General features: G+C 34.5%; 1 protein-coding gene across 1 annotated transcript in view; it reads left to right on the plus strand.

Moving 5' to 3' along the window:
• Positions 1 to 15,399, plus strand: part of sl (small wing phospholipase C gamma 1) — a 269,208-nt gene that overhangs the window by 112,387 nt on the left and 141,422 nt on the right. The window contains exons 10-13 of the mRNA XM_081765407.1: positions 474 to 667; positions 4,477 to 4,646; positions 8,878 to 9,019; positions 10,655 to 10,836. Coding sequence (XP_081621533.1) covers positions 474 to 667; positions 4,477 to 4,646; positions 8,878 to 9,019; positions 10,655 to 10,836 — 688 coding nt within the window. The remainder of the gene's footprint in view (positions 1 to 473; positions 668 to 4,476; positions 4,647 to 8,877; positions 9,020 to 10,654; positions 10,837 to 15,399) is intronic.

Genomic DNA, 15,399 nt, shown 5'->3' on the forward strand with positions numbered 1-15,399 from the left:
TTCCTTCTTTACCGTCATCGCCAAAGCAGTATTCTGTACAGCAAGAAAAAGTTTTTAATGCATTAAACGTTTAACTCCAGTACATTCTGTTCGCACTAAAACCTTTCCTTACCTGTCTTAACAGCAACGCTGACAGATGACAGTATGCTTTTTTGAACAACTTATAATAATTTAGAAGAGCTAGATGAGTACATTCCAGTTTATTGATAAAATTGCACTTCAAGCAGTTCAAATAATAATAATAATAATAATAATAATAATAATAATAATAATAATAATAATAATAATAATAATAATAATAATAATAATAATATAAAATAGTTGTCCGGCAAGTGAATTATTAATAGTATAATATCTGTTCCATTAGAATCCCTGTTTTGCATGTCAATGTACATTGTAGTATTTTAAAAAGAACATTATCAATTTTCTGTTTAAATGATTATATGTAATCGTAATGTTCTGTTCTTTTGCAGGAAGGGATATGGATCTGAGAAATACTGTTAAAAATGGGATTTTATACTTAGAAGATCCTATTGATAAGGAGTGGAATCCTCACTTCTTCGTTCTCACTCAAAATAAACTCTATTACACAGATACCTTTAATGAGAATCAAGAAGGAGAGGCTGATGAGGAGGAAGAGGATACAGGAATCCACAGGCCGAAAGAGGTATCACAATTATCTATACTCTTTGACTATGAATAAAAGATTCATTGAAAAGTGACTCATTCATCAACGTCCAATTGGATAGAAACCTGAAATTTGGACAGAATACTCATTTTCTTACGAAGGAATGTTACTGTTATTATTAAACTTGATTATGTTGCTTTAGAGCCCATGAAGGACTATGGCTAATCATATTATGATATTGCACAGTAAAGATAATGTAACCGAGGGGATTCAAGCAGCTGACTTCATTCACGTTCTCTGATTTTTTTCTGTTTTGTGTCATTCGTTTTCCGCTTCTACTTGTTTTATTTTTCTTATTACGTTTTACAGTGTTCTCTACTTATTATTGTTGTTATGTTTTATCTCTACTCTTTAGATTTTACCCCTTGTTTCTGTTTTAATTTTTTATCTTTATAATCTCAATCTTTCATTTTTTTTCTTTTTTTTTTTTTTAAATCATCCGTAGTCTTACCGTACGGGGAAAATGGCCTAATTACTTTCGTCATTATCTCCGAACAGTCAATCAAGTAATCAAGTGACATGAGCTACTTAGGTGCTCACATCGTGTAATGTGACACGCTCTTCAAGTTAAACATAAAATGTGCCACACTAGGCATATCCCAACAAATTGTTAGAAACCTAATGTTTGCAACTTACAACTGAATGAAACGCTGGAGCTAAGAAAAATGAAAAGGCAAAATAATACATTTGAAAAAGGTTGGCCTGGAAAAGTGTTTGTGTGAATACAATGAGTTTTTCTAGGTTAAGAGAAACGATGTTTGACTAGACCCATCTCTGTGAACACAGACCACCTTTGGACCATTTTAGATAAAATACATAACGCTAATACGAAGTGCGACCAAAATTGCATGTCATTTTGCCATAGTTCAAAAACTTATAAAGGTAGATTAATATAATCACATCTGAATTAACTGAAGGTATCTAATAAAGATTTTGGCTATATGTTGGAAGAAAACGTATCGATATTCATTGCCAGTTCAAGTTTGTGGGTACACTGTCCGTGCTAATTGTACTGCGTGGAAGTGAATGCGGGAATTTACGGAAGAGAGGGGAAGGGGGTCATCTGCCAAGGTCCGGAAGTCCAATTTGTAAGCCTCCTCAAGAAAATATTGCTCCTGTTCAGGCCCTGATCACAGAATATAGATAGCTAACCGTTGTCAGCTATAACCTTACAATATTTTCTCATAGCATTGGGGAAAGAAATTTACCGGACTACAGTCAAGTTCTACGGCAGCGGGATGAGAGAACACGGTCTCCCAGATAATAAAAAGAGTTTTTATAGGATAAGAACATCAAAGTGTTCCGTCTTCCAGTCTGTTCCCAAAAGCTATCCCTCAGTGATCTCTGTCCATTTCCAAAACTGAAGGTTCATTACGAGACGGAGATTTTCAGTTGAAAAGTGCCATGGAAGTGACATTTTCCAGTATCTAAAACATACCCGGTAAAAAGACTGCTCAAACGCCTTTGGTAGGGAGATACAAAGATTACAATGGCATGTAGAAGTGGACGGGAATTACGGTGAAAATTATAAAAAAATATTTAACACAAAAATGGAAAACTGCGGAAGTTATGTCAGGCCGCGCGTATATTTGGTACGTAAGGATCTCGTACTTACGCCCGTGTCCCCTCAAACATTCCGATCCCAGGAGCCATGGCATACTGGTCATTGTGCTGTTGTAGTCGTACGTAATTGAGCACTTACGTAATAACACACATTAGTACGTGTTCTTCCTTCCTCTTCGTCGAATAGCGATCTCTTTGTCAGATGGAGATTGACAGATATTGATATAGATCAAAGGATCATAATTGATTCTCACCTAAGCTTATATCGGGTGTATCAAAAGCCCGGAACCATAGGCCAACTCCGTTATGAGTAAAGATCGAAGAAGTAGGAAGAGAGAAAATCGATGGAAATACGAGGTTTCCAACCTAAAATGGTAGTGGTAAGGTGCCCTGTGATAACTGAAAAAGTAGCAACGTTGCCAGTTCAGCAGACTGTTCCCTTGGGCTCTCAGTATACCAACAATACATCATTGGTAAGAAACAGATTCGAAGTGTTATAGGTTTTCTAAGACAACTGTGTATATTTCCAGTGTCATTTTTTGTGTGTGTATGCTCTTAAGTTCTATTCTGAGAGTCTACTGAACTGGCAGCGTACTTTTTTTTTTAAAAAAAATTTCTTTATTTAATATAGGACGCCTTACCCGTATGGAGCCTAAACGGCTGGTGCGATTAGAAAAAAATCCACTATTTTAGATTGAAAACTACCAACTATTTCCAATGATTTTTTCTTTCCATTTTTTTCGTATCTTATAACTTTCAATATATCCTGTATACGTGATATTCAGGACATGGAAGTTTTTTTGTAAGATTGCTTATTGGAAAGAATTGATGCTCTGATGATCAACGGCCTTCCCGTGAGATTGAATGATGCGTAAGCACTCCAAAAGCAAGTGTACATGTGATCGTCTAGGACTATATAATTCAGCCAAAATTGAAACATTTTAAAGATTGAAAGAACACACCCATCTGAAGGTAAGACTTAAAGACATCGTATGCTACAAATTATTATTGATCTATGCGTGATAAAATCATCGGTGGCTTTTACAATATAACAACACACTGCCAAATGGGTGATACCCATCCAGCAGTAGTTCTCAGTAACATTATTTCTCGCTTTCTAAATTTAAGTTGCTATATCTTAATTGCCTCACGACAGAAATGCCCACAGGCGGGTTTTAGGGCGCAAGCTGTTACTATGAAATTATTTTGGGGTACTTAATTTTTCATTGAAAATAGCACAAAAACTGGAGAATGGTAAATTTTAGGAGAGTAAGGTAAATTTTTGGGACCAATGATAAATTTGGGGGAATGGTAAATTTGAGGGGGAAAATTGTAATTTTGGGAAAGAATGGTAAGTCTGGAGGGGAGAGTGGTAAATCTGGGGGAAGAATTGTAAATTTCGGGCGAGAATGGTAAGTTTTATGGCGAAGAATGGTAAATTTGGAGGGTTGCGCCCAAACCCTTGAGAGGTTGGGTACCTCTGCCTCACGATGGTGTGTGGTCAGCACTGAAATTCTGTACCCTCACTGCAAATCAAATTCAGAACTATTGCATTTGAGAGAAGCAGGAGCACGAACGCTAGGCATTCGCATACACAGTGCCACTTATTTATTACATTTTTAGAAGATCTATTTATATATTCATTATAAAATACAGGGTGTCTATCGACCACGAAAGTCATGAAAAAGTCATGAAATTAGAAAACGGTAATGAAATCCAAGAAAAAGTCACGAAATTATCTTTTGGGTCACGATTTTTTAAAATCTGTTCAAATATAAGTACAGACTGAAAAATTTTGTTCTATAAAACGTCAAAATCCATCACCAAAATTGTCTATGTATCAGCTTTAGACACTACCAAATCGCAAGCAAAGCATGACTCTATCGTATGTATGAAAATTCGGCCTAATTCGCACCCAAATTCGTTCTTGAGAATGTTGCGAAATTGTATGCTTTGGTAAAGAAAAGGTCACGAAAAATTCACGAAATTTCGTTTTGGAATTTTAGTAGACACCCTGAAATAGTATTTAAATGTTTGATTGGTCGGCTGGGGGTATACTTACGTGCTTGATCTGTATGTTTAATTTATTCGAAATTAAGTTATATACTAGAAAAGTAATTGAAATTCAATCAAGATTCGATAGAGTTAACAACGAAGTCTGAATTTTAGTCACGATTTCTTGGACTGTGTTAAGTGAATAATTTTTTTTTCTTTTGCTTTGGCAGGGAGTGTCAAACGATGAACTTCACTTTAGCGAGAAGTGGTTCCACGGTAAACTTGCTGGTGGTCGAGCAGAAGCGGAAGGTCTGCTGCAGAAATATTCTGTTCTTGGAGATGGAACTTTCTTGGTGCGAGAAAGCGAAACTTTCGTTGGTGATTATTCTCTTTCGTTTTGGTAAGTGCGTAATGAAATTCTCTGTGAAACATTTGCCCCATTTGTCTTTCATTTGATGGTGTTTGACGAATATTTGTTAAGTGAGCAGTTGGAATTTTGGGGGAAGAGGAAGTGACTTACTATGCACTATGCAATTTATAGCTAGAACAATTCAAGTTACATATCTTTCTTGTAGAGCTCCCTCGTTGCTAAGTGTTTAGCATACGCACCTTTGGCGTGAGAGTCCCGGGTTTGATTCCTGGCGGGAGCTCATGTGGTTCGAATCCCACGTTAACCTATAGGTCCATGTCCCATATAGCCTTACTGCTGAAAGGGGCGCTAAATTTAAAATCAAATGAAAATTTATCTTGAGGCAATCCAAATGAAATCGACCAATGATGGTTGCTGACAAAATTTAGTTTTTTATTAATTTTTACCTAAGTTTGTACCACATTTAGGGAGTTGAAAACGGGCATTCATTTATTTTTTAGCCGCACAGGTTTTGTCGTAGCGGCCACTTTGTATAGGCGCCTGAGCACATTTGAACTTTTTATTGTACTCCGTTAAACGCTGTAACTTTTAGGTTTTAAAGATAATGAGTTCAAACCAAAACCATTTGAAAGATAATGGAATGGACAATATTCTGTATTCTGTGCACATTGAGACGTGCTTCGGAACGTCGAGAATAGAAGCTCTGAACATTGAGGTTGGAAATCTAGAAATTGCAATTTTGGAATGTACATTTTGAAACGAAATAAATGACTCACCTTCAATTCTTTGTCTAGATAAAGACTAGATAATAGACAACGTCCTGAACAAGTTTCAGATATGAGAACTATATACTTGATTTTTTGGAAATTTTAAAACTTTGCGAATTTTCAAAAATCGTGTATTTTCACCATCAAATATCTCAGGAAGGAAAGAAGTGAAAAATCCCAAATTTGCACAAAATAGACGATAGTTGTGCAGTAACAAGTGGGTAAAATTGCATCACTGAAACTCGAGTAGTTTCTGAGTTACTAGGTTTTTCTTCACTGGGACTTAATATCATAAGCGCCCCATTGGAGTGAATATAAACTTTGTAGCAAAAGTCAAAATAACATGAAAGTAATGTTAAATGGGTAAAGTGTGCATAATTTATGAATCATATCTTGTACAAAAAACGAAAGTCGTCTGTTATTTCTTTTCTGCCTATAGCGCTTCTGTTAAGACATGAGTGAGGTAAATAGTTGACTAATTTGTGTACAGAGTTTGGCACTAATGTTGGAAGTACGACCTGTAGGAGTTATGAACTCTGTGAGTGTGAGTTTCCGGCGAACCTTAGTGGTTGGTTCCCACACTTTGTCATTCGTACATAATTTAAAAGAGGTTCTTGGGCCATACGGATGGAAAAAGTGATCAAAAAAAATATTTTTTTTCCTGACTGATATCTTCAATTCCCCAATCCACCATTTCTGTCACAAAATACAGGCTACGGTATCATTAGGTGCAAATCACAACATGCTATGTTCTGGAAGTACTGAAGTACTGCAATCAGTAAATTCATCTGATTGTAAGTATTCATAACATCTGATTGGTGTTTTCGTCAGAGAGACAGATCTATGATATGATCTGGTATTAATAATTCGTTTACAAGTAGCAAATCTTGAATTTCTTGCTGTTTGACTGCACTTCTGATGAAACATAGATAACTTGTATGCCTGAAATACTATATCAACACAAAACTTGCACATCTGTTCAATTTTTAAAATCGTAAATTTCACATCACTGCAATAACTTATAACCCAGAAACTACTCAAGTTTCAGTGATGCAGTTTTACTCACTTGATACTGCACAACTATCGTCTATTTTGTGCAAATTTGGGATTTTTCACTTCTGTCCTCCCTGGGATATTTGATGGTGTGATTTTCGAATATTTGCAAAGTTTAAAAATTTCCAAGAAATTAAGTATATGGTTCTCATATCTGAAACTTGTTTGGGACATTGTTTACTATCTAGTCTTTATGTAGACAAAGAATTGAAGATAAGTCTTATTTATTTCATTTCAAAATGTACATTCCAAAATGGTCATATCTAGGTTTCCAACCACAATGTTCAGAGCTTCTTTTTTCGACATTCTAAAGTACGTACCAATGTGTACAGAATCCAGAATGTTGTCCATTCCATTATCTTTCTTATGATTTTGGTTTGAACTCATTATCTTTAAAACCTAAAAAGTTACAGCGTTTAACGGAATCCTCTGAAAAGTGCAAAATACGCTCAGGCGCCTATACAAAATGCCCGCCACAAATAAACCTGCGCGGCTAAAAAATAAATGAATACCCGTTTTCAACTCCCTAAATGTGGTACAATCTTAGGTTAAAAAAAATCCAAGAATAAATAAATTTTGTCAGCAACCTTTGACCTGGAAATTGGTCGATTTCATTTGGATTGACCTTTTTGTGTTTTTATACAGAGTTGTACCTTAATTGGTTACTTGTGTTTCTTCTGAAGATTATTTACCTTAGGTCACCTCTTCTTAGTTAAAGACCATATTTCTGCCAATGCGACAAAACATACCGGTATTATTCAGTAAGAATAGAACGAAAAGATGTGAGACAGGTGAAACATTTTCGGGTTATTTACCCGAGATGGTACAGCGTAATCTATAATAAGCAAATTTTATCAACAACTGGGAAAAAGTCATCCAAAGTACCTGACGGAAAAAAAAAATGTAGTATATACTACCAAATTAATATAATTTTACTTTTAGCGTATAGATGATTTATTTGAATTTAAAATCTAGGGCTCAGTAATTGATAATACAAAATATTTGTTTCCAGAATTGTGTCAGAAAATAGCTGTAAATAGTACTAGAATTTAAGATTTAAATATCCACGAGGAATTTTCGTGGCATAATATTGTTGCAAATGTGAAACAGAATGGATTAAAAAAAAAATCTCAATGAGCTTTAATCTAAGCCCTTCTTCGCCAAAATTCTTCAATTGTTGCTTCGTTATGAAACCATACACAATTTTTTATTGTCGACTCTAAAGTTTCATTGTAATAATAGTGAACATATTAATTTTGAAGAGCATAAATATCAGAAGCACTCCGTGGCCAGTAGTTAACGCGCATGTTTTCCATTTCCCAGTCTAGCCACTACTAGCAAATTAATTTGGACATTTGATTCCGTCTCATATAACCTTGTGCACAGAAGGAGCAGTCAACTCTAGTTAATAAAATGAAATCAAATACAGTGAACTACAGGTTACGAACTCCATCCGTTCCGTAACATTGTTCATGAATCGAAATGTTCGTACACCGAAATTATTTTGCCCATTGAAATTAAAGTAAATGCAGTTAATCCATTCTAGCCATAGAAACACAGCATGTATGTATTATTTTAAATTGTGAAGTGTTTTCTGTGACGAAGACTGGAATGAAAATAATTATCCTTTTTAAAGACAAATAAACAACACTAAATTAAACAGAATAGTTTCTTCGTAAACAGATTTGTTCGTGAATCGAACCTCATTTAGGGTGGCTGGCTTGAAAAAGCGTTTAAACTTTTTTAGGCCAGCCACCCTGAATGACGTTTTCCTGGGTTTTCCTCATTCACACTAGGCAAATGCCGGAGTGGTACCCAACTTACAGGTCCCAGGTCGTTTCCTTCCTACCCCAATCCTTTCTTCTTTCCCTTTCCCCGGATAGTGTGCTCGCCGAGGGACATCATTCCTCAAACGTGACAGGCTAAATAGCCATAGATGCTGAAAGCCCAGAAATCCAAATTCTAAACCCCTCTGTTTCTTCTTCTTGATCATTCTAGCAGCTGCATATTTAGTAATTAATATATGTATTTTCATAGTTTTTATTAAGTTGCAGAGTACTTATTACCCTAGGTACATGAGAAAATAAGATGAATAAACCTGTTTCACAAGCCTTATCCATCAAAACTTGACATAAACACTGAATATAAAAAGCATCAGATAATAAAGAAAAAATGTCGATTGAAAATGTGTCGCAACAAATATGGGACGCTATGTAAAACAGTATAAGAGCATCCCAATAGCGTGACAGTAGTGCATAATCGGCTATGGCACAAACTTATTTTGTGAAGTATATATCGTTCAACTGAATCAGTTTCTCTGTAAAATTACTAAGTATTCAAATACATATTTTAAACTAGTCTATTCTATCATAGTAATAATACTTGCTTTGAGCTTCAATATTTTATGTAGATGAGACTTTGTTCTTGATTTTGTGTTCTAGGCGACAAGGAAAAGTCAACCATTGCCGTATTAGGTCGAAACAAGATCGAGGCCAAACGAAGTACTACTTGATAGATACAAATTGTTTCGACAGCTTGTACAGTTTAATCACTCATTATCGTAATCACCCGCTCAGAAGCCAGGTAAGTGTTCGTAGTATCAGAATCTAGTGAGTATTTAGTGAACACCTGTAAATAGTTGGGAAATGGTAATACAGTAGGTGATATTACTTTGTCCGTTAGATATTGGGATCAATATTTTGAAAGACTGATCTTTATAGATCATAAGGGTACCGTGTGTTCTGGTGAAAATGAATTACAAGGAAAAGATCTGTTTCATGCAATGCATCATCCATCAATGATGCTTCATTACGGCAAATGAACTCTCGTTCGAAATTTGGAAAAATATCAGTCGACTTAATGTAATAAATCTTTAATTTATTATAAGGTTGTTGTTTCTCAACCAATCTGAATGATCTATACATCAAATGAAAGATAATTTAACATCTTTAAAACGCTACAAAGCATCTTTTTGGATGATGCCAGCAGTCTACTTATTATTTAAAAAAAAAATACGAGTAAACTCCATCATAAGAAATGCAAAGTTTCCAATAAAATAATTTCTCTAGCTGTTAATTTTACAATTGGGTAAAAACTTATGAAAATTAGTTAAACCCTGTTATCTTCTACGTCGTTTGGTTTTGAAACTGAAAATTTGACAATTGGTTTAGGAGATATAAGCCTCTAAAGCCAGCACTATGAATTCTCATAAGTGATAATCTTTTGACAACCGCCATATTGGATTCGACCCACCTATCGGACTGGGTGTTTAGTGGGATCATGGAAACAATATATTCATGTGGCAGTTTTTAATAAAAAATACGGGATACTTTCCGTGAGCTCCCCTATTATTGGTCAAGCGGGTTTGTCCATTCTTAGTTCGGTGAGAGACAAGTGAGATTAATGGAAAATACTTGAAACAATCAATCTTGTGGCTTCTGACTTAGGAAACACATTGGTGTGAAGTTTTGAACCATTCATCATTTTTTTCTTCAAGCATTGGATTTATTTTAAATCTCAATGTTCTTCGTTAATGTCATTTCTATGATGTTAAAATAAAGCATGGTACTTCAGAATAATAGTGTAAAGCTACTAAATTTTTTATTCAGGTCAGTTGAGCATTCGATAACAAAGTTCGGTGATTTTTTGTATAAGTTTATTGAAGAAGTAGAGAATAAAGATAGCGTCACAGGAGGGTATAATTGAAAAAAAAAAAAAAGAAAAAGAATGAAAGAAAAGAAGAAAGAATGAATTATAGAAGATCCATTTCACCAATCTAAAAAAAAAAAAGAAGAAGAAAACTGGAAATACATTTTTAGGTAAAGTTAATAGTGGTTCTTAAGATAGTGGTTCTTCTTTTTCTTTTTTAAAACAAATATCAGTAATCTTTTAAATCTGATTTGTATCAGTCAGAAGAAGAGCTCGAAATATCAGAGGAAAGTTTTAAATAGGTCGTGGAGCCGTAAATACAAGTGCTTCCTTTTTGGGGATCTATAATAAGATCTAGTGTATAGTTGAAAATAAGTATTCACTGTTTTTCTACATATTTTAGGTAAATATAAACAGATGATTTTATATTTACATTGATCTTAGTTATTTAATTATATGTGTAATAATTGTGTACCGATTCAAATTTCAGACTAATTTTCTTGAGTAATGGTTTAATGTGTTACGTTTGATATAAATAATAAGTAGCTTGTCACTTTGTCTCGTTTGTAGGAATTCTTTATCACTTTGCAAGAGCCTGTACCTCAACCCAATAAACACGAGGCAAAAGAGTGGTTTCATAAGCACATTACTCGAGCTCAAGCAGAGGAATTGTTAAAACGGGTGCCTTCAGATGGGGCCTTCTTAGTTAGGCCTAGTGAGAAAGATACCAATTCTTTCGCTATATCATTCAGGTAAGTTGTATCCATTCCATTGTTTGTCACAATTAGGAGAAAATTCAGAAGCAGTTGTTTCCTGTTACATTATGTTGAGTACTTAGCATGTTAAATCCTTCTAAATGTTTCCCCTCCGACTTCTATAGTCGGAGGGGAAGTCTTCTACATCATAAACTTACAGTGTACACAAGATTAGTATGCTTCTCACGTTACCTTAGAAATATTGGAGATTCATACAAATCCTGTTCTTTCTTCTCATTCTATCTCGCTGAGATAAAACCATTAATCGAGATTGTGCTGATCACACATCATCAACTTATATACCTAAGTTTCTGGATATTAAGATTGGTTTTCTCTTAAATGACAATAGACGGTGAATAACATTAGGAAAAACTTTGTTTTTGCAAAACAAAAACGAATAGATCCTTAAGGAGAGCTTGTTCACATCTTACTTATATCTCTATAAATTTTATGGTTCGTTTCAATTATGGAATTCCCTGAATCAGTTCGACCTTTGATGCAAATTCTTTGATACTTCCACAGCCATTTTGTAGCTTCATTCAGTTTCCTAGACTGGGAGTGAGAATATTCCACTATCAGAGACATCTAACTTCACAACTTCTTTACGCTACTAATCGCTTCCATTCCAGAACCGCATTTTGAAGCCCGGGAAAAGTTAGTTTGAATTATTCAGATCTTACATTACTTATAATAGCTTTGCCTGAATATTGCGTGGTCCTCATTTGTCCCAGATGCTAAAGATTCTATCCAAGAGTCATGGTGAGAGAATGGTAAAAGATTAGCTTCCCACATGAGCGACGAAAGTAATCAGAACCCTTACACACGTGTACTCGATGATCATAGTCTTAAAAGTACTCGAACCCAGGATCACTCACTGGGATCAAATACAATCATTTCACGTCTTGCTTCTTACCGACGTAACAAGATTCTCTATATCAGTGAAGCTATTCGGCTTTTAAAATTAAAAAGTGCTCTTCTTATCTGTAAGAAACCTGACCAAACCCAAGAGAACATTCCTGAAATAGAATATTGTTCAAAACTTACGTATTTTTCTTATGGGATAAACTATTCATTTTGGTAGATCAGCATCTCATTAACTCTACAGCCGTCTCTTTTGGCTGTTAAACTAGGAGAACGAATATTTCTTTCAGTGCGTTAAAAAGAAAGAAAAAAAATCAGCTTTTTGTCTTTACACACAGAAGTTCTCTGCAATACAAACATATTGCACCATTATGACATAACCAGATAAACCACTTATTCTTTGCTGTTTCGGCTACTCTGAGACCAAATCCCACTAGAAAGAGAATGGAAATGTAGGACAGATGTAGGTACAACTTTAAAGTATGTCCTTCCGGAGAGTGGTTCTTCTATAGGATCCAAAGATCTGTTTCTCTCATCCGTTGAATTGTAAATTTCTCGCGCTTGCTAAAATAAAGAAGGGAAAGTAGAAGAAACTTTTTTAAAGCTGTAGTAATTGCTGGTAGCTTCCCATATCCATAGACTCAAAACAGACCCCAAGACAACGAGACTAAGTAGATTAAAATATTACTTCTAAAGGAATTATTGTCTGGCCAGGCTTGTATAATTAATACCCAAAATCTATTGAAAATAAATTCTAACCCACTGGGGATCGAACTTGGACATTCGGTTGAAAAGTAGTCACCTTACCGATAACGACGCAGCAGATCTATCGGACGAAAAGTATGTAATTCAATTTTTGAAGATAATGGCTGTTTCAATGGTTTTCTATATAAATATAAATTATGGGATAAGAACTGATAACTAGCTTTTGATGTCCTCCGTATTCGACAAGTGTATGTACGTGTTTGTGTCACTCGTGATTCTGTGTTAGATCCTCTTCGTGACTCCTAATATACGAAAACAAATCGAACTATAGTAAAGTCTGTGTTTAAAGTGACTTTAAAGGAGCGCTAATTATCAATTGGTGGCAGCACGTGTTTCTATCTTCTAAATATTCAGCGTGTCTCACAAAGGGGTTTACACTGTTCTGTTTGTTAATAATATAGGAAGTATTGAAAATAACCTAATCATATTATTATTATTTGACGCTCTCATGACTAGTGTGTATAGCCATTCGTTTATTTTTGTTATTTCCCATTCATTTATTTCCTTTTATTTTGAGTTCAGTTATCAGTAGCAATAAATAATTGACAAAATTGCGTAGAACCTTTGCTTTGAGCATCGAAAGTGGATTTTTAAAGTGTTTCTGGAAATGTAAGAACATGAAAGAAATATAGAGGCAATGACGGGCACAATTTGATACTGCGCCACCGTCATGTGTAACAATTACGATATTACGCGACAACTTTGAGAGGGGGGAAAACTGTGTGATCTAGAAAAGGGACGGCGTGACAGTAAGAAATCACTATTGGATGAAAAAAGGGTGAAAGCAATTTTACAAACTTTCACAAGATCTCCTCAGCAATCCGTACGGCAAGTTTCATATGAATCATGTGTAAGCAAATGAAATATTCATCACATTTTAAAGTAAGCAAAGTAGAAACTCTACATTCTCAGGTTGCTTCACTCCATCAATAAGGACGATCCGGATAGACGTCTCTAATTTTGTAAATGGAATTGTAATAATGAACAGTTTACTGATTTCATTGTTGGGTCTGATGAGACGACTTTTAAATGGAATGGAACCGTCAGTCGCCAGAACTGTGTGTACTGATCAAGAAATAATCGTCATGTTATGGAAGAACGAACTGTTAATCTTCCTGGGTTATAAGTATGGTGTGGTATGTCTGTCAGAGGACTTTCGGAACCATTCTTTTTTAAAGGAACAGTAACGGGTATAGAGTACGTTATGTTACAGGAAAAAAAAATATGCCAGTTGTTCGTCAGTTGTACCCAGATAAAGGTTATTTTCAACAATACGGCGCTCCGCCACATTACCATCGAGATATGCGTCAATTCCTGGATGAAACATTTGTTGAAAGGTAGATAGACCGACGAGGAACTGTTGAGTATCCACCCAGATCTCTCGATCTAACGCCGTTAGGCTTCTTTCTTTTGGAAACTCTGAAGAACACTGTCAACGCCACAAAACCATGTACTTTGGATACCATGAGTGAGGCTATTGAGAATGCCTGTGAATCCATTCCAGTGAAAACCACATTACATGTTAATCAGTCTGTCCACAGCATTGCCGACGATGTATTGCTGCCAATGGGGGACATTTTGAACATATTCCACAATAGAAAGTCGTTTTTAACATCTTTGTGACTTTAAAAAAATCATAATTTATTTATTTTGGATCGAGTTATTGAAGTTCAAACAGTTGGAACCTCTTTGTGGGAGCAGGGAGCAGCAATTCATAATAATTAAATCAAATTCAAGAAATGAATATTCAAACTTTGTCCAAAGACAAGTTGAATCAATAATGAGAGATAGTTGAAGTAAAATAATAATAATAATAATAATAATAATAATAATAATAATAATAATAATAATAATAATAATAATAATAATAATAATAATAATAATAATAATTATTATTATTATTATTATTATTATTATTATTATTATTATTATTATTATTATTATTATTATTATTATTATTATTATTATTATTATTATTATTATTATTTTACTTCAACTATCTCTCATTATTGATTCAACTTGTCTTTGGACAAAGTTTAAATATTCATTATTATTATTATTATTATTATTATTATTATTATTATTATTATTATTATTATTATTATTATTATTATTATTATTATTATATCTTTTCGTCGCTTTTCGCATAAAACGAAGTCTCACCAGATTTGTACATAGATCGATTTTCGCCAATTTAATTGCGTACGAAGCCGTTTTTTCGATTTTCGGCTTGTAGGATTATATGGAGATATGAGGGAGAATCAAAATGAGTGAAAATATGTATGCAAGTTTCTCATGGTTTCTAAGAACACCTTATTTGTCTGCAATCAAAATTACGTATTAGTTAATGTGGACTTACTAACAGAGAGAATCAATACCAGGGCAAGGGAATAAGGATAATCTTTTTGTTCAGGTTCTGAATTAAGACCCGGATAGGTGCTTACAGCTAATTTATAATAAAGATTCGCTAAAAATCAATGAAGGAATATATATATATATTTCGCTAGGAGGGAAATTTACTAGTATTTTGTTATATGTTCTAGGTTGTAAAATTTAAGAGTATCCCTTCTGTTTCTTTAGTGTTAGAAATTATTATTTAGTTTTCATTGATTAAAACAAAGTGACTAAAGAAAGTTTAAACTAACTAACTCTATGGCCCATGGAACCCGGAGGTTCAATGCCGCGTTCATAAAAGCTCTCCACTGACTTCTATCCTTAGCTAACTGCATCCAGTTTCTACTTTGTATTACAACCTCTGCAAGATCCATCGTAATATTGTCTTCCCATCTGCGCCTAGGTCTTCCTAATGGCGTAAAAGAAAGTTTACGACTTGCATATAAACACACAAGGTGCAGAAATACTTCCAGTCATGACATCAGAGACAACCATCAACTTCATGGCAATTTATTAGAAATAAGTATTACAAAGTGAGTT

The sequence above is a fragment of the Thermobia domestica genome, chromosome 7 (assembly GCF_964235325.1).
Source record: "Thermobia domestica chromosome 7, izTheDome1.hap1.1, whole genome shotgun sequence".
NCBI classification, from domain to species: domain Eukaryota; kingdom Metazoa; phylum Arthropoda; class Insecta; order Zygentoma; family Lepismatidae; genus Thermobia; species Thermobia domestica.